The 20,187-nt window shown below is 38.4% G+C and overlaps 3 protein-coding genes across 7 annotated transcripts in view; all 3 read right to left on the bottom strand.

Annotated features, from left to right (window-relative positions):
* Positions 1-771: 771 nt before the first annotated feature.
* On the bottom strand, positions 772-12,119 carry mbd3b (methyl-CpG binding domain protein 3b). 5 transcript variants are annotated; one of them, XM_034147020.1, is made up of 8 exons: positions 11,916-11,944; positions 9,591-9,659; positions 8,898-9,057; positions 6,906-7,043; positions 6,593-6,683; positions 5,580-5,757; positions 2,649-2,795; positions 772-2,063 (listed from the first exon to the last, which is right to left on the bottom strand). In XM_034147020.1, exons 1-7 carry the CDS (start codon positions 11,927-11,929, stop codon positions 2,654-2,656), a joined length of 792 nt encoding a protein of 263 aa, XP_034002911.1. In that variant the 5' UTR covers positions 11,930-11,944; the 3' UTR covers positions 772-2,063; positions 2,649-2,653. The 5 variants fall into 5 exon arrangements, with proteins under 5 accessions (XP_034002911.1, XP_034002912.1, XP_034002914.1 ...); XM_034147021.1 differs by having other exon boundaries at positions 9,591-9,656; XM_034147023.1 differs by lacking the exon at positions 9,591-9,659 and having other exon boundaries at positions 11,916-12,119.
* Positions 12,120-12,180: 61 nt separating this feature from the next.
* On the bottom strand, positions 12,181-14,932 carry LOC117495633 (cytochrome b-c1 complex subunit 10-like). Its single transcript, XM_034147025.1, has 3 exons — positions 14,802-14,932; positions 13,574-13,712; positions 12,181-12,597 (listed from the first exon to the last, which is right to left on the bottom strand). Exons 1-2 carry the CDS (start codon positions 14,861-14,863, stop codon positions 13,592-13,594), a joined length of 183 nt encoding a protein of 60 aa, XP_034002916.1. The 5' UTR covers positions 14,864-14,932; the 3' UTR covers positions 12,181-12,597; positions 13,574-13,591.
* A 1,712-nt stretch (positions 14,933-16,644) lies between these two features.
* The window catches only part of tcf3b (transcription factor 3b), a 33,232-nt gene continuing 29,689 nt past the window's right edge, over positions 16,645-20,187 (bottom strand). The window contains exon 23 of the mRNA XM_034146943.1: positions 16,645-20,177. The gene's annotated coding sequence lies outside the window, so the exon portion shown is untranslated. The remainder of the gene's footprint in view (positions 20,178-20,187) is intronic.

Below are 20,187 nucleotides of genomic sequence, written 5' to 3'. Positions count from 1 at the left end.
TATTATATTCATACCCCTCGTCTCGCCTCCCAGCTTTTTGTTGCAGCCCAGGAGCCGGGTTGTAACACTGTAGTTTAAATGTTAGTTCGAACCTAGATTTGTTTGACTCAACCCGTTTCAGTTGCTATAATTGTAAAGTGCTGAAAGACATGGATCACAAAAAGTATTTAAAGTGGACCTATCATGCTATATTTGAATAATATAGTGTAGGACCATACCTATATAAGGCATATTTATACTTCTTTTTTTTCAAAATACCAAACAGATCATGCATTTTAGCCATGCCTCATTTTGCTCAATTTGACATTTTTTAGCTGTTTGTGTAAGGGCAGAACAGCACCATCTACTGGCCTGGCATATGTACTACAGCGTCTCCAGCGCTTTCGAACGGCAATGACCGTGGGTGTCTCCTCCTGATTGGTGGAGTTGGCCCAATAGCCGTAGTGCCACCGTCCTGACGTCAGGACAGTGTTCAAATCTGGATCAGTTTTTATCAGATCCGTTGCAGCCCCTTTTTTAGAGATTTGGGTATGGAGGAAAATAGAGAGGGTTGTGTTTTCTGACACTTGGTGAGTTCCCTGGAACACCGGGGACACATATTCATGTATAAAAGACGTACAAAAGTGCATTTTGCATGATAGGTCCCCTTTAAGATATGATTGTGAAGCAACATTTGGAACGTCCTCCATATTATCCCCCTTACTTAGATGAGGGAACACCTCAAAGTTAAACGATCACAATTAGAAAATAACACAGTAGCAACAGAATTAATGACTTTTCAACTCATTTTAATAATTAATACAATCAAATTCATTCAGCATCAGCCTGCTGATAATGAGAAGGGATTTTCAATATTTTAGCTTGATATATTATTTAACATCAAACCATGATTGACAGGGATATAAAATACAAAACAATTTTTCTTCAGATGATGAATGACATGAAATCCTCGATTTGACTGTATTTTGCTTTGACACCAATTGTGTGCTGGGTTTACATGGAGGCAGCATGTGTGTGGTAAACGTGGAAATATATTCTATGCTGGTAACATTGAAACAATAAAGAAAAACCTGGATTGACTCGGACAGAAACAATACCTAAACAACCATGATTTACAACATCAGTAAGCACCCATAATAACGGGTTTTAAGTTATATCTTTCCCGTTGTGCTCATCCCACTCATGTCTTACTTTCCTTATATTAATTTTACAACGGCATAGCCAATATAATCGCTTACGGTAAAAATACCACGCAGACTTTACATAAATGTCAAACAACCCTCTTCCAAACGACCTCTTTGGTCAATAACCATTACTCACAGGATGACACAGCTGTCATAAAGTACATGATTTCCTTGAAACTACAACAATAAAAACTTTACTGTGCCCTCCGATGGATCAACACAGGATTCAAACTACAACGTCTGCATTAGTATCAACAGGAGAACTGCAGGCTGGCACCTATTCAATTAACTTATTATTGTTACAGCTCAACTGGTTTGACTAGAAAACATTGTGTTTTGTGTCAGACAACTCTTGGAGAGCACTGTTCAATTAATAAAAAGAAAGAGAGACATGCCAAAAATACAAAACATTCATTTCCATCTGCCCTAAAAGAAAAAGAAAAAAGAGGAAACCAGATTAACATTTAGCTGACGTAAAATGTTTGGATCTGATTATCACTAAATTAATACAAACCCATTCAAAGCCTCTCAGTAAAAAATACGCTTCTCATCAAACACTGAATTTGACACACTGTAGATAAGTTATTTTTAATATTCGAAAGTTCAAGGGAATTTTTAAAAATGTCAGCTCATATATATGTAATTTAATTGTCGTTGAAGTCAAGGAGTCCCATCCAGTGGAGGTAATGATGAATAGGTGCATTTGAGACTCCCAGCGTTTTTTTGGCTCGGGGGAAGACAGTTCTTTAGGTCGTTCAGGACTGGTGTTAGTCGGGTTAGGTCAGGGTTGAACGCAGATACTCGGGGACAGTTCATCAGGGCAGGACTGCTGTAGACTCCCACTGTTCATGATCATGTGTGCGGGCGTTGAACAAATCCCTACAAGAGGAGAGGATTGACAATTAGAGGAAACAGGTAGTAATACAACACTCACAATACGCCTTGATCTGCAGCTAGCTACGTTTCTACTTTAGAAACAAGCTCTGTTTGTGCTGCAACCTTCATGTTTGGGCTTGACTATGGTGATGATGTTTATCTGAATGCATCTTCTTAATGCCTACACTCTTTGGATACTGTCTCCCATGTGGCTCTGTGATTTATTCCAAACTTTAAAACCCTTGAACACTGCATTGCTCCTTGTATGCTCGGGTTGGATGGTTCTTCTTGACCACTTGTAGATTGGAACTAGCTGCAATATGAGCTGAAACTCAGGGAGATGGTCTCTCTCAACAGATTTAAAGTGCTTCTTACTGACCCAAGCAGCAGGCAACTGAAGATATTTTATTTAGTAATGTTTCTGATTGTGACTATGATATGCTCTGTTTTTTATGTGTTGCCTTCATCTGTGCTGCTGCTTATCTTGGCCATGATTCATACAAAAAACATGTGAAAGAGATTTTTCATCGCAATGAAACTTCCCTTGGTTTAATTAAAGGTTAAATTAAGTCCTATATTTTAACCAACCTGTGCTATACACTCTCCATATCTTCGCTGCCGTCGTCCTTCAGAGCCTCGTCGTCATTGGAAGCCTCCTCGACATGCGCCATCATGTCGGCCATCAGGGCCTCCTCCAGCCTTTTCCTCACACTGTACACCAGCTCCTCCTGTTTCCTAAACACCAACACAACAGGAAGTGGTTACAATTGGCAGTTACAGATGCCTAGAACAGCCACTGAATCAGCACACAACCGATGGTGTGTTTTTACAAAGAGCCGGGTCACTGGTGATGGACTGTGGAACAGACAACAAGAAGGGATGGGGAAATCGTCAAGTTCATTTCAACTCAATCAGATAGGAGATTTCTTCATTATGTCTTTGTGATTCAAACTTTTTAGTTGTTATTGTGCATAAGCATATCAAATGGACGCCAATATTTTATAAACGGTGCATTATTCGATTATTCACAGTGCTTTATTATTTGTGTTTTGTTTTGTTTTTAGACAAACTGAAGAATATCTTAGCAAGATTTGTAACCCAACTGTTACACAGGCACATCGATCGTTGATGCATTTCTTCCCAAAGCCAAAACGGAAAAAAGTTCAAATGAGGAAACGCATTTTGGATCTGACTACATTTAAAAATTATTCTAAGTGTAGCGTACACTTAAACTCATTTTTTTTGTCTTTCTTTGGGGTGGCTAAAATACATTTTACTGCTCCACCTGTCCATTGGGTTGCTTTGCTCCTGTGCTGGTAAACTTGTCTGCTTCTCCAAACATCTAGTTTGAGGAATACGCCAAGTTCGGGAAAGTACCTCACCAAACCCACTTCAAAACATCCAAAATATTCCTCCAACAATCAGGATCTTAACATTGTAAAACACAAAAATCCACAACAGGTGATCAATGTGTGGATGTGTTGTGTGATGCAGGGTATCTGCACTATTTTTAAGTACAAATGTAATGACATTTAAGACCTTTTTAAGACCTCTAAAAAGGAACAAATAATACCAATACAAAGTAATCGATGAACTACATCAGGGGTTCCCAAACTTTTCAGCCCGCGACCCCCAAAATAACTGTGCCAGAGACCCCCCGCCACATGAATTGCCTCACTCATTAAGGCAAGACACGGCAGGCAAAAACATCGTTTTTCATGCACTGGTCAATTTTGATATGTTGTGCTATTTTGATTCCATAACATGTTTTCTTTCAGGCTTTTGGAAGGAAAATGTACAAAATACACATTTAGGTGTTTATATTTGCGTCTGTAGATTTCTCCTAAATTCACCAAAAGTTAGCTTTCTAACGTAACATAAAGTACCGCGACCGCTGTTTGCACACTAGGCGCTTTCACACCGCAGAACTTAGTTCATGAGAACTCTTTAGTTCTCATGAACTAAGTACAGATCGCGTTCACACCGGAATAAGTTCCCTGAGGGAGGATTAGGCAAATGAAGCCGCTGACGTCACTTCTTCTTCTTCTGCTTTGGGTTTACTGGCAGGCCGCAAACAACTTCACGGCGTATACTGCCACCCGGAGTCCCCAGCCGGAAGTCCCCGGCGTTGAGGACTTCCGAGTAAATCGCCAGAACGCCTTCACATCCTCATCACTCCACCGCTCCCATGTTTTCTTTTGTGTTGCCATAAGTTAGTCTCTCTGCGTTTCTGCTCTGGGCTAATGCTAATAATGCTAATGCGAGGATAATAAAATGGCGGCTTCACAAAACTTTTTGGGAGTTTTACGGGGCGTGGTTTGCATTCCGCCCAGCCAATCAGACATAGGAACCTTTTTCTCCCACGAAAGTACCTGCTCTCTAGCAGGGACGGAAAAGGGGGTAAAAAGGTTCTCATGAACTCATTTTAGTTCCGGCTCTTTTTGGTGTGAACGCGACATTTCGGAACTATATCGGAACTAAAGTGGGAAAAGTACTGCGGTGTGAACGCGCCTACTGTAATCAGAGGTATCGTTCGAAAGCTCCGTCTCTCCTGCACAATTTCATCGGATCCAAATATGGTCATTTCCTTTGTATCAGCAACCAATCGTGAAAGTACAAAAGGGGTCTTAAAACAAAAAACTAAATCTCATTGGCTGGTGTCAATTTCTGACAACGTGATTCGTTCAGATGCGTCACGTGGTGTGCTAAAACACTTCCTGGTTTAGCTTTCGCTGGAAATTTAAATCTCAAACTGGCAAAAGAACAGTGAAAAAAACGTTCATAGAGAAGACGACAACAATTGTCACTTGCACGAAGCAATGTTAGACAAAAAACAAATGACCCTGAACATGAAATACCTTCATGGAGTGCGTCGAGGCGCAAGCTGTCATCCAAAGAACAGGAGGGTTTAGGTAGCGCCTCACAGCAATCTTTGCTGTGAGGTCGTTTTCTCAAAATGAGTTTTTTCTCATATTCTGAGTCAGAAATGTCCACTTCAGTAGCACTTGCATACACCAAACCTTCCAGTTATATTCCTATCAATATTCTGAAGGTTTTTACAGAAGGGTTTGTTTATGTATCATTCATAGCCTGAATTATAACATTTTATACCTAAAAACATGGCAAAAATTGATATTTTAGAGCTGTTGACAGTATTTTCTGATTTATGGAGTGATAAAAAGAGATATCCAAAATCCCTTCTGTAAAAACTGTAGATTCTAATATGACTACAAAATGAAACAAGAATTTTGAACCTGGCTTTATCCAATGTTCAGAATTGTGTTCCTGAAAGGATTAAAATATGCGCATATTTAATGAGATTATGGCTCATTTGCATGGGGGGGGGTGCGGTGCCCCTACAAATAGAATCAAATTATGTGGGAAACACAGGATAATAATAATAATAATAATAATAATAATAATAATAATAATAATAATAATAATAATAATAATAATAATAAAAAATAAATGTTGAATCATCTCGCGACTGGATCCGCGGGGACCCTGGTGATGGCTCACCTGATGTCCTCATCAGTGACGATGAAGGCCTTGCAGAGCGGCTGTGTGGTGTTGAGCCAGACTCCAGGGTTCTTCTCCACGGCTGCAGACAGCTGGCCGGTGATGGGAGCGGCGCTGGTGTGCAGAGCGCTGGCGATGGCCGACAGGAGGGTCTTATCTGTGCAGCCTGGACCCACACCTGAGGAGCAACAGGGAGTTATCAGACACTATGAAGAGACATCAAAGCTGGATCTCTGCTCAGGATCAGTAACATGTTAAAGGGCCCATGTCATGGCCATTTCCACTGATCATAATTCCATTGTTGAGGTCTACTAGAATAGATTTATATTGTGCAATTTTCCAAACTCACATTGGTTTCTCATACAGCATCTCTGTAAACTACGACGAACGAAATGGAAGAATCAAATGGACAATGACGTATCTCCAACGAGGCGTTTTGCGGAGGTATTTTCTGTGTTAGAGTTTTACTCGCTACAGGGTGTACTTTGAGGGTTTTGACACCGTTGCACACCGTTTACATGCATAAAAACCTTCATAACACACAAGGGGACGGGTAATAACCGGAAAAGCATGACATGGGCCCTTTAAGACTGCAAAGAATAAATGTTTGAGGGACATGTAGTCATTGGATGATATGAAATATGTTACAGTTATTGTGGCCAAAGTAATGGTAATTCACGGTATTATACAGATAATCTTCTTAATGGCATGACAGAAGGAAAGAATATTTTTAATTGCCTCACAGATACGAAACAATTATATGTCATTACTGTTTTAGTGAAAATTGGAGAAAAACTAATAATTACAAAATATAAAGTTGCATAAAAAAAAATGCGTGACTGTTCTTTCCGTATACATTGTTTTTACTTTTCTGCTATGATAGTGAGTTAGACAGCCTTTTCAAGTCATTCATGTGAGGATATTTTTGATTATCCCAACAATGGACATTTAAACTTCACAATAAACAACGTTTTTTCTCTCTGAAGAATCGATGTTTAACGTGTTTATTTTACCTTGAAGGCCTTTAGGCAGTTCCATTGTTTTCACCAGCTCCTCTGCAATGTCAAAAGCATTGAGACCGCCGAGCTTCTTCTCCCAAAACAGCTGTAAACATAAAAAAAGTTATATTAGCGGCAGGCAGTTTTAACATACCATTTAAAATGTAAATATAAAACCACTTTGAGCAATGAAAAGAACAAATACACCACCAACATATTTAAATCAAAGTCTGATCCGACCAGTTTCATATTAGCACATATCCATTCAGCATTAGATAACACTGTTTGTATGGGGGATGTTAAACAGTAACAGGTGACGGCTGTTTACCTGTCGGGGCTGGTCCACAGCTTTCTGAGGGTCCGTCTTCACTTTGTTGTTTGGGTGGTTGGTAACCTTGGTAACAGGCTGCTTAAAGATGGAGGCCGTCTGTCTTACTGGGAGCGACGTGTTCAAGTCAGGTTTACCCTGAAGAAAACAGAGGAAGAATGAGGCCAGGATGGAGACAGGAGAATGTAAAATGATCAAAGAGACAGAACATGACATATGGATAGGCAGTTGGTTGTCATGACATGAAGCTGATGTATTAAATTCTCTCTAGTATCATTGTCCATGTATTACTGTATTTTTTCTAGTTTGCTTTTATTGTTTTATTTTAACATATTATCACTGTAGATGTTTTATCTTGTTCTGTATTCATTTTAATATTATTTGAATATTGTTGTTATGTTTTCTGTAAAGCATTTTGGGCTGCTTTGTGCATGAAAGGTATTATATTATTCTCAATCAGTGGCACTAAAAAGACCATTTATAAGACGTACTTTCATAACATAACTAGGGTACTCACACACACAAAGCCGTGGCAGCACATCACTCCCACCCTCATCCACCTACACTGGTTGCCGGTCAAGTTCCGTATATCCTACAAAGTACTCCTCCTTACCTACAAGTCCCTCCATGCCCTTGCCCCCCAGTACCTATCGGACATCCTTCACCCACATGCCCCACCCCGGAACCTGTGGTCCTCAGACTCTGGCCTGCTTACCACCCCCCGCACCAAACTGCGAACCTTCGGGGACAGAGCCTACAGTGTGGCAGCCCCCACCCTCTGGAACGCTCTCCCTGCGGAGATTCGCAACATCCCCACACTCAACGCCTTCAAAAGGGCCCTCAAGTCCCATCTGTTTGCCAAGGCTTTCGGCCCCTAATCGATCTGTTGTTTTGTCTGTCTGACTTTTGTTATGTTTGTTTTTGCCCTATTACTTGTAAAGCGACCTTGGGTCCCTTGAAAGGCGCTATATAAATGCAAGCTATTATTATTATTATTATTATTATTAACACCCAAACAACAGAACAAGCAGTTATTATTGTGACTAACTCCTGACTTCATAAACAAATAGATAGTCAATGGGATGAACTGTGGTAGGAATGGGCTGCCTTGCTTTATTACTGTTACAATCATTGTTATTGATCCTACGTTTTTATAGTTTCATAATAATGCAGAATATGTTTGCCCATACCTGGGAATAATTGCAGAAGATTTAAATAAAAACATTTTGAAAACAAACAAAAAATAGGGACTAAAACCTAACATGTGATTTTAATCTGCAATTTATTTTAATTTATTTTTCGCCTGCAGTTCTCAATATATGAATGCTTTATTTAGTATATAACATGTCATTTAGCTGACGCTTTTATTCAAAGAGACTTATCATGAGTGCAATTAGACAAGAGGATGCAAATCGAACCATCAAGAATCCTGCAAGTACTTCTTACTCTTAACTTTAAAAAAGTCAAAACAATTTGGACTACATCAAACTTAAAAGCTATATTAAGATTTTGTTTTTTTAAATGTCAAGGTGCCGTCGAAACAGGTGTGTTTTCAGTCATATTTACAGTTTGTTTTCATGCATGACACAGGGTCAAGGTCACCATCAGTTGTATATTACATTACATTTAATTACATTACATGTTACTTGTTAGACGCTTTTATCCAAAGCGACTTACATACTCAATACTGTGGGCAATCCCCACAGGAGCAATTTGGGGTGAAGTGTCTTGCCCAGGGACACAACTACATGCTGACTGCACCTGTGCTCCCCTGATCCGAACAGCAACACACTATCCACTGCACCACAGCCGCCTGTAGATGTATTTTGTATTTTTGTATTTTATTATATATGTTGCATTGTTGGAGGAGCTCAGGTCAGAAGAATGTAATTGCCATTTCTACACTGTAGCTTTGTGCATACGACAATAAAACCTTTGAATTGAATTTGAATGTCAGTCAGTAGCTGGTCATCATGAGTCCATTTGTCTCACCTTGTTCTGGTTGTTGTTATCATAGCGCAGCCTCTGGCGGTTCTTGTTCAGCTTGCTCATCAGCATCTTCCCCGTGCGGAAATCGAAGGAGCTGAGGTCCATCTGGTTTCCAAGGTAACGGGCCAGCTGAGGCTTGCTCCGAAACTTCTTCCCTGATGGACTGGCGAGGAGGCAGAGGCATGAGAAACCAAAACATTCGTATATCATCTCTTTACAAAAACACAGAGAAGGTGTCAAAAAACAAACAGAGACGACGGCAGGGAGAACTGACAGGTCACACTTTAAAAAGCACACAGCAGACAGAAAAACTACAAACATCAACAACAACATGCAACAAGTCAGAAGCAAACAGAAGCAGAGCACATCCAAATGAGCAATGTCACTAAAAATCACGTTAAGTTGTGAAATGGATGCAATCTTTGATGTACACTCTACCCCAAGCCATGTTATGCGTCATATATATTTTAGTATAATAGGTTCAACAACATTGTATATAACTTTGAGAACCAATTAACACAATGTCACTAATGTTTCTAAATGAAAACATTTTAGCTCCACTTGAGGAAGCAACATTATCTTTACAAATCCTGAGAAATGACCAACAAAACTGTGGGTGGATTCGTGCTAGTAACTCATGCAAATCTTACATCACACACCACAGTAAACAGCAGTACGAGTGTACAGTTAGCCTACCACAAACTATACAACCGACCCGCCTCCCCCCTTTCTTGCCTCTGTTCCTCATCTTGCTCTTCTCCTCTGCTAAATGAAAACAAATCTGGCGTTGTTGATTCACTTCAGTGGGAAATAAAGAGTATTAACTGAGAGGAAGTGTAATGCATCATAAGGCCTGCTGCAGCTACTACTACTAGCCTGCACACACTCCTTCTATCTCACCATTGGTGGCCTTTTTACCCCGCTGCAAACAGACCCCCCCCTTCCCATCACAAACTTTACACAGACCCCCCCTCCCAATTATCAACTCCTGTCTTGTTTCCGCAAACTCTTGTGTCCTGTGCAGCTAAAAGTTTTGCAAGCCCCCGTTCGTTTAGTACCTAAAATAATAGACATCGCTTTTTCCAGCTGACAAACCCGACTTTCTGGTCACTTCTTCCATTTTCCAGCCCTTGGGGAGAGCAGTGCAATCCCACCTTTTCTTCTCCATTTCCCACGCGAGTAGCCTATAAATCCACTTAAAGTTACTGCGATTGGGTTTTAAGGCTTATTTTTGTGGAAGGCCTACCGCTTCTTACGCTTTTGTTTCGACCATATTACAACATGCGTCCTCTGTAATGGGATCTCCCTGCTAACAACATCTCGTCTTTGTCGTCGCGCAGATCGCTCCGCCGCGGACCTCGGACCGCATCACTACCTGTCTGTCTAGTCGGGTTACCAGCGCTACATCCGCAAATGAAAACATAGGACAGCGCGGGCAGGACGATACAGGAAGTCAGCAGACATTTGTCACGGAGTAAACGGGTTACACTTGATTTAACTTAACTTTAAATCGCAATTTGTTTGAGAGACTGGAGCAACATGTACTGTTGTTGAAATAGTTGTTTTGGTTACTAAATCGACTTTACCATTACCGTTTGAGACATGTGACTATTTCACATTAATGATCATTGAATTGTCAGGAGCTGGTGTTATATGTCTCTAGTTGTGTCCTGTGTATGTTGTAATGCCATGTTATGCACTTTATGCGTGTAGGTGTATTCGTGTTTTATTCTGTAATGTTTGTATGTTCATCTCAGTGTGTGTGTTTTAGTTTGGTCCTAGCCTACTTCATTCTGTAATGTTATGGTTACAATGTTAGTTTGTTTTTGTTGTATTGCCTCTATGTAAAGTCTGTTTAATGGACCCCAGAATAGAAAAGCCTCAAAGTGTTTCAGTAATGCCCTAACATTACATTCAGTACACAAATTGTTCAAACTTGTATGCCAAGAACATTCAAAGACTCAAGAAGCAATGGTAAAATAGTTTTTCTCCGTAATGTTGTTCAAAAAGTTTGTGTTTAATAGTTTAAACTTGCGGTTTCACTCTTTTTTATGTGATAGAAAAATGAGGCCTCTAAATTAGAAGCATGTTGTCAAAATCATGTATTCAAATATTATAGTTGCCTAAGTCTTATTGTTAGGCCTATATGATTATATCGTAACATAGCTTCCATTATTTTGTTTTCTGAAAAAGTGTATTTATAAAATATGATAAAAGAGGGCTGTATGGGAAGATTGAACATTTACAAGTTCCCTAAAAACATGTTATGACCGTTATGCTTTTCTTTTGAAAGGTTTCCCGGAAGTGTTCTACTCTATGTTGACGCTGAAGGCTGCTCCAATGTTAACATATGGGAAACATAAATTAGACTACAGCTACGAAATAGACCGTTAATACATTTCACGCAAATGCAATGACAACAATGATGGACGCCGGTGACTAATTAAATATTCAAGATGTAGAAACATGTCGTCCCTCACTTGTAGCTTTGCACGGTAACACAAAATGCGAAAGTTTCATGTTCGTGAAATAGGAGAGCCTTTTCAACACGACAATGCCCACCGTTGTCATTCAGACTTGACGCCGGCTTTTATGAATGAACAAAGTAGATCTTATCCATAATACAGACACCATTTTAAAAAGCGTATCATGCATTTAATGAGTCTTTGTGCAACGATTCCGACACAATATATATGATCTATTTTTTAAGGTGGAAATCCTTGTCGAAATAGCACACTGTCGACGCAGTGTACCGCCTCTATGCTTAATTCAACATTTGCTGTAAATATCAAGACAGTTAATAAAGCATATTAGAGTCATGCTTAGGAAAAAGACCGACATCATAGCTGGAGACCACAGCATTGTTATTTTCAAACGCGAAACCACAGAGTGCATCTGTCTAATCGATGATAAACATACTTTCTAATTACATTATGAAAACGACATAAGGCGCATTAAACGCTGCAATTGCAATCAATACAGTTGTTGGTGGTTTCAAAACCCTTCAGATTATGTACTTACTCGTTTTTATCCATCTTGAAGACACTATCTCGTTTTCTCCCTCTCGCTATGTTAAATCCCTTCTCCTCTCTCCTCATTCAGTCCCCTCCCCCTTCGATGGGAGAAATGAAAGACATTATCCACGCAAATTTCGCAGTCTGGCTGATAAAAAGGGAATAATGTTTTGAGCGAACCTGGCGTATTCCCAGTGTGCTAGGCTCACAATACCTCGGTGGATGCGTGTGATTCAGCATGCATAAGGAAATACAATAACATACTTCGCATAAACATTGTCTTCAATATATTTTTTATTTCATATTGCTTTAATGTACAAATAAACAGAGTTGGCAAATATAAGGTTTTTCAGATCCAACTGCCCCATGAAAAATAAAATGACAGTATTTCCACTTTTATTCAGCATTGAACAAATCGATTTTTTAAAAACCCATTTTACCAGTAAATTCAAGCAAAAACATTTAATTAGTTGGCTTTTTGCTGAATAACTGGACAAATCGGACCAAGTTCAAAGATTTATTCATATTAAATAAAACTGGATCGAAACGCACACGTATACAGAGTGCATCTTGAAGTCCCAACTACTGGCGAGCCCTCATTGACTGATTTTCGAGCCAGGGCATCCCTCTTAAGCTTGTGTTGCGTTATCAACCCATCCATGTGCCCATTCCCCAATCTGGTCCTGTAGCTGTAGGCACAAACACAAATCCAACTTGTTAGCAAAATGTAAATGAACAAATCTGTTTAAATGTGTAAGAAGCACAATCTTCCTGTCTTTCATGTTGGATTTCTGACAAAAACACATTCAAGTAGGGGTTATGGGGATTATGGCAAAATGATTGGTTGTGATGGAGAATAGGGCTCCAAAAGGTTTATAAATCTTAATAGAGCTTAGAAATATCAACTATAGTGTGATTTAGGAATGGATATGTCTGGGATTAAGGTTGCATTGTTATTTATTAAATCAAATAATAAATACTGTACTTGAGCACTGCAGGAAAGCTCAAAAGGGCCAATAACAGTATTGAGAATTATAAACATAGAGGTGGATTAAAAATAAAATTCAACCTCTAACCAATAAAAAAATAAAATAAATGTGAACAATTACAACAAAATGCAACACAATTGGGTCAGGTCAAATAAATGCATATTTATTTTAAATCTCTATTTTGTCATAATAAGCTTCTTTTCTTTTTGTATTATTTATTTGGAGTCACATAGTGTTGATAGTACAGTTTGATTGGCAAATAATTATTTATGAGTGAACCGCAAATGGCAAATTAAATAAAAAACATATGACCCTTTTGCAAAGCTATAGATAACACAGAAGCGTAAAGCAATTTATTTACTCAGCCTTTCCCTTGTTATTCAGCACTACAGAAGTATTATAATAACCATTTTGTCTTCAGTATGGGGTTGCATGTGCAGATGTTTGAGAAGAGTTCAAACAAACTGCCAGGTGTAAGCAAGGTGACAGTAACTAATACTCAAGAGCGTTATTTGAATGTTCAGTTTAACACCTGGCATAGCCTACACCTGCCTGCATCTTATCACAAGTACATGGGTGGGGTTAAAGCTAATGAGCAATCCAAAGGAACATTGCAAACAGAGTGTGTGAAAATATCCTATTACACTAGCATGGGTCAAACTAACAATACACTCACAATTTAGTTGTGTGGACTCTATTCATCCTTTTTGAACTTCTGATTAATGTATGGCACATAGTCCAGAATTAATCGCCAGTCTGTGAAGTAAACGAGCGCCACTCCACCAACTGTTCCCCAGGTAGCCATGTTCGGTATCCTAGACGGGAGAAAACAATGGCTTTCAGAAATTAGACATTTACTTCACTACAATACATATGTCAAGAACAATTTGATAGTTGTACTCATGATTCAGAAGGCATGATGGTTTACAAGAGATATAAATTGTATCTATTTCAAGTTTCGGGATGCACACCTACCTAATTAAATGTAGTCAGTTCTTGCTACTCTCACAAGTTAAGTATGATTATCAATATTTACAAGTCATAATTGTGTGTTTAGACAAACCAAATATTCTAGGTTGAACTGAACTGGCTTAAGTTGTTAAATTGTTAAATTAAAATATAATGAAATAAAGGTTAAAAATGATTGGATAGTATAGAGGTTTGATAATGAGATAAACATATTATTTTGTTACATATAATATCAATCCTTAAAAAACACTGTTCAGCGGTGGCTATTTCTCTGTGTGCACTTTGCAGTCATTCATGCAGGGTCATCTGTGCTACCCAGCTCTCACTATGTTGATACAAAAACGAACAGCTGTCATGTATTATTAACTCGAACTATGATGAGTAAATCAACACTATACTCAAGAGAAAAAAATAAATAATACACGTTACACAAAAACATATATATTCATGTCATTAATACATTATACTAAAATCTTGATTTCTGTATAATGGAAGTTTATCAGATTCATAAACTCGTCAGGTATATCATAAATAAATTAGGAGATACGACTAAATGTTAGCAAAGGAATAAGAACAGTTCTGTTATTGCATTTCAAATATTCAGGGCATTAATGTTTCCACATTTAAGAATTTCATTTAAGATAAGCTAGCAATTAAATTTCCTGAGCATTAAATATATCACAATACCCAATACAAATCTTTAGTGTCATATAAACATTGTTACTTGCCTCCTCCACTAACCTTGCCATTCAGTAGCATTATGCTAACTAGCCAGCTAGCTGAACCAGTAGGAAATAAACAAGCAGGCTAAGCTAAAGTTAGCTAGTTAGCCAAACGGGTCACACAGAAGGACACAGACTCGTTGACATCATTTTAAACAACTAAAAAAATATTGTTTCAGGTAAACCACTCCACCACTGTTTGATTTAACTTACCACGCCTTTAGAATATTTATATACTTCGCACCGACGAATTTATTTAGTATGTTCTGCACCATCCTGACCTTCTGTTTGTTGTAGTTCTTTGCTCCTTTTAACGCTGATGGCCGTTAAGGACCCTGGGCTGCCTTTTCTCATGCCTGTTTAAAAACAACCGACGTGCTGCGTGCAACATCCATGCGTGACATTCTGCTACGGGTCATTTCAGGCAATCGTGTCAAAGGTCTCGGTTTACAACACACTCGTTTTAAAAAAAGATTATCGGGTATTAAGAATGGATTGCCAGCGCTGATTGCACCAGGAATTGAGACCCGACTCATCATGCATGCCCCTGTCTTTGGCTGCAATTCACAAAATACACTGTACAAATAATATTACCATTACTAATAAGGTTTCCCTTTCTTGTCGTTGGAAATGGAAAAAATAATTTGTTTGTATAGCCCAGGGCAGCCCAGGGGTCTGTAACCTTTTTGACCAAAAGAGCCATTTTGCCCCCTTTTCCACCAATTTTTTTTGTCTGGAGCCGCAAAACATATTTGATAGCTTATAAAGTTGTATATATTGTTATATCGTAGACAAAAACTACAGTTTTTTTGCATTTATTATTTATTACATTATAGAAAACTGTTTACCTCAATTTACCATTTACCTTAATAATAAAGAACTCTTATAAGGAGAATTTAAAAAAAATACACAGGCAACTTTAAAATAAATTAACACAGCACTTGGGGAGTCCTCTGCACATTTGAAGAACATGAATATAATTCAAATGAGCCCACTTTGAAATAAATAAAACATAGCTGCACCCTAAAAATAGTTTACTGATTGAATTATGACTGAAGATCGTCAGCTGTCTTCCTCTTACGTGTTTTTCCTCCAATACGTAAAGGCTGCAGCACCTTTAACAACTTCTCTCCACATATCAAACATATCGGTAAACCAGCATCGTTTGATGTGAAAGCATAACTCTCTCCACGCAGAATTAATCCCTCTGTGTTCCTCCGATACTTTTATTTTCTTTGATGTATCCATAGTTCGCTCATCGAGCCGGGGGTCAGGTTATTCGCCTGCAAGAAAAGGCGCTGGCGCGAGACCGTAGCAGGATGTGACGCATATTTTAGTTGACCTAATTAAAAGCGTTTTTTTAAATGTATTTATGTGTCACAGCATCACCTCAAAATACAAGACACGAAACATTTTCAACCGTGCAACAAAATATAAATAGTCTTACAAATATATTTTATTTTATTTCCTTCTTATTTTTTGTCTAAACTCAAGGGAGCCAGAGCAGAGGGCCGCATGCGGCTCCAGAGCCGCGGGTTGCAGACCCCTGGTATAGCCAAATAACCTTATTTGTATGCATTGAAGTCGTGTATGGCTAAGATAATTAATTTGTCATCGCACAGCAGTCATTCCATCCTGTTACTGCATCCCAAAATGCATGAGTTGCAGTGAAGCAGGCTTTTACTGCTGCCATCAATAATTCCATTTATAATGACAATGTAACTGCGTGTGTGTATTAGCACTGATTTTCATTGAGGATAATTTGCATCCTAATGGTGCAGTTTTGGGCGAAATGTATGCATATTATCATATAGCCAAGCATCATCAAAAAACACATTTTTGGTGAATTTGCACCTCAGCAGGCCCCGATTGAGGCAATGTGTAATTCAAACTAATATCCCACTTCTGAAAGAGTTGACTTTATGAAATCAACGGGTTCATCTTGAATATATTGTGGTGCCTTGGTTGCATAATCAAGAGTCTCATGCGCATTTCATCCCTAACAGACTATTGACAATGGCAAATATATGAACAAATTCATTCCCGAACTACAATAAACCCTTTATTACAATGTTTTCCTTTATTTTCCTTTTTATGTATACAATATTCAAAAGCCAGACATTGGAAAAGGTATAATCTGTTATTAAAAATGGCACATTTATTGCTACATTACTGTTATATACAGGACAGTTCTCAACTATATATATTTATATATATATATATATAAAAACAAAGAGAGAGATTGAGTGAGGCACTGAGGACCCTGCAGGAGTCAACAGTGTCCTCACCCCCCAAGATGTCAGGCTCTGTACCTGTGAATGTATTTTTTTACACTCAATTCATCAATAGTCTCCCCCTTTTAAGTTCAACAAAGATATGACAAAACTGTTGAAAGCAAGTGTTTTATTACTGCTTTCTTATACCAAAACAATTTCAAGCCCGTCAACTTAACATTTTCCATCATAATATTGTAACTTTTCTGTTGACATCATGTGCTCCTGCAGTGGTTGGCTTGCTTTTCTGCAGATTTCAAAATGTGTCTCATGTCAAGACTCATGTTAAGAAATAAAGTTCCCCCAAACTAATAATTTGAGTGTTTAGCTTGAATGCTAATGTGATGGTCACTGAATACTAAATGATATTAATTCAGATTCCCCCCTTGGAACAAATCGGCAATATTCAGTACAATTATTGATCTTGTAATATTAAAAATAAAAATAAAAACTTCAAATACAACTTTTTGAAAGAAGTGATAAAAACTTCCCACAAAAAGTCACTGTCAAGGGCATCAAAGAGCTGGAAGAGTGAAAGGTCAGAGGTGAGAATAGTCAATGGAGACTGAATATACTGAAAGTCACTGCAGCAAAGGGCTTACACTCTGATGTACAGACATTTTAAATGCTCCAAGTCATAAGAGGTTCCAGCTAAGACGGAAAATAAAATCCACTCCCTACATTGAAATTGAAGCAACACATACACTGAAACATGTCAATGTGCATCAAAAGCAGACAATCAGAGCCAAACGCAGCATGTATTGAACCCTGTAATGTCAATTGATATAACAATATAGGGCGGATAGAAAGAAAACTCATGACCTGGACCCATGACCTTAACTAAAACAGCAGTTTGGACAATATAATCCAGTTGAATAATTAGAAAAAAGGGAATAAAAACTAAACAAGATCTACGTAACATTTATTTATTTAACTAGATACACTGAAAGAAAATCTCTTTATACCATTTAAACTTCTTCCTGAAAATTGAAAAAAGCATTAGGAGAAGGGAGGGTGGGGGAATGAACAAGTACCTCTTTAATCTCCATGATAAATGAAATGATATGGTTCACAAAATAAAACGGTCTTAAATGAAAATACAAGTTCAGGCACTGATAAGGTATCACTCTCCCATCATGTCATCTTAAGTCTTGAGAATGAAAAGGCCACACTATTGATTTGTATAGGTCTTTTTCTTCATCTCTTTTTGTAGAAATTAAACACACAAAATGCTCTACCTCCCATATGTGATTACATGTTGGTAAAAACCATTCACAACATGACATGACATGGGTATAACATCACAATAACACTGTTTTGTTCTCCATTTTATCCATTATTTTACACCCAAATACTCCTGTCTGCCTCCAAAATTAATGTGCAGGTTACTAAAAAGTGATCTGCACACTGAGAGCCACTTAGTTGGGGGCAAACATTATAAAAAGGTGAAATTAACTAATTGACCCTACTGACAAAACCCAGGAACACAACTTTGACGATGAAGGTGATCCACATTTGTATGGTAGCTACATTCAAAAACCAGTTGCATAATTACTGTTGGAGACAAAAATCTTCCCACATTATTCCTCAGTGCCTCACCGATAAGTAAGACCACTTCAACAGGACACTCTGTCCACATGCCCCCAAATGGAAAGGAAAAAACTCATCTGGGTAGCTCATGATACGCCTTTCAACTTAAACTGGAATCAAGGATACCCTAAACACTTTTTCATTCATAATCTGTTGCCCTTTTTACCTCTGCCATCCCGTTCAAATTTGAATTAATTTTTGAACAATTCCATTTAAAATGTCAAATATTTCCCCTTTTCAGCTCATCTACAATACACTCTAAACTTCAAACTAATATTGCCATTTATGTAAAAAATCTACAATGTATAGACTAACAAAAAATATATATTTTTATATATATTTAATTTTTGAAAAATGAAACATATCAGAGTAATGTATGAAGTGAATTGACACGTCACACTTCTCTCGGTAAGAAACACGAGAACAAACGTAGTCAGGAGGAAGGTGAGGGGCTGTAATTCAGTGGGAATGCTCATTTAGGAAAAGGAAGCCTCCGTTAAACAAAGGCTTGTCTGCTTCAAACATGTGTGGATTGTTGAGATCCCGTCAAAGGAACCCAGATTTGTGTGTCTTTTACAGAACATTAATTAAAGGGGGGGGGGGGGGGGGGGGGGGGGGGGGGGCTTGAGCTGTAAAGTCTGCTGGCATTGTTAATAAACCATTGTAAGTAAGAGCACTAAGTGGTGCTGATCACTTAGCAGGAGTCTCAAATGGCTTTTTATAAAAAGACGTTCATGGACTGAATGCACAACAGGTGGACACTTAATTTTCAGCCTAAACTTATAACTGTGCTTTGTCTTCTCTAAGTATGCTTTAGTATATAAAGCAGTACAAAAACCTGAACCTGTGACGAGGGATAAGTGGAGTAACACTAGAATTTGTGGTCAACGAATAGGAAGAACAGTTTTGTAGTTGACAGACTCTACCGATTGGATAAGTCATAACCTTCAAGGAAGGATTATTTTTACTCCAAGGCTTCGGATGCCCCGAGGGATGAGACCTGGCTTCAGTCAGAGACTTTCTCTACGTCAGAGTTTCCGTCTTTCTTAAGCTGCTTTCCAACTGTCAAGACGTTGACCTTTCCATTTCCTTCCCCCCAAACATTTGCTGATAAGATCAAGGAAAAGTCACTGAATTTAGACAATTCAACTTCAACTATGGGCTTGGTTACATAACATATGTAAGACTGTACCATCACGCTGGGAATGACATACATTAAAAATAATTGCTCATACACATAAGCAATCCCTCACAATAAATGTTCCTCACATGTAAAGCAATTTGCTTAAATGTCAAATAGAAAACATGTAACAATTAGGCACAAATCCATGATTCAATTTGTGTTTGTTTAGGTCTCCTCTCCCTCACAAGAGCACCACTCGGCAGTGTGTCAAGTCCCAATTTGTGGCAGGACAAAAAGTTCTCCGGTGTTCCATCATCTTGTGGAAACCAAGAAGAAGATTTTTTTTACATGTATAAAACAAAGCAAAAACTAAAAAAAGTTCTTCACATTTGAGCTTGTAGTCATGGTTGGGAGTGCGACAAACAGGCTGTGTCAGTTTTGGCAGTATGCATGTGTGTACGAGTGTGTGAATGTGCATCTTGAAACTTGAACGGACCATACACAGACATGTCCACATATACACACACACACACACTGAGAATAATGGGTGGAAGAAATCTGTTAAGGCCACATCCTCTGACAGCCAGGGAAACACCACCGGATCTGTGAAAAG

Source organism: Trematomus bernacchii, unplaced genomic scaffold, assembly GCF_902827165.1.
Source record: "Trematomus bernacchii unplaced genomic scaffold, fTreBer1.1, whole genome shotgun sequence".
Taxonomy (NCBI): domain Eukaryota; kingdom Metazoa; phylum Chordata; class Actinopteri; order Perciformes; family Nototheniidae; genus Trematomus; species Trematomus bernacchii.
Note: the sequence above shows the minus strand (reverse complement) of the source record. Positions and strands in the feature narration are given on the sequence as shown.

Excerpts from the sequence above, each read along its gene's own strand:
- mbd3b (XM_034147022.1), bottom strand. The coding sequence starts at position 10,062 with ATGGAGAAGAAAAGGTGGGATTGCACTGCTCTCCCCAAGGGCTGGAAA. Across the intron at positions 5,758-6,592 it reads ACTGCCTAAAGGCCTTCAAG|GTGTGGGTCCAGGCTGCACA; the intron begins GTAAAATAAACA and ends GTTGCTCCTCAG. Across the intron at positions 2,796-5,579 it reads GTCACTGATGAGGACATCAG|GAAACAGGAGGAGCTGGTGT; the intron begins GTGAGCCATCAC and ends GTTGGTGTTTAG.
- LOC117495633 (XM_034147025.1), bottom strand. The coding sequence starts at position 14,863 with ATGGTGCAGAACATACTAAATAAATTCGTCGGTGCGAAGTATATAAAT. Across the intron at positions 13,713-14,801 it reads ATAAATATTCTAAAGGCGTG|GATACCGAACATGGCTACCT; the intron begins GTAAGTTAAATC and ends TCTCCCGTCTAG.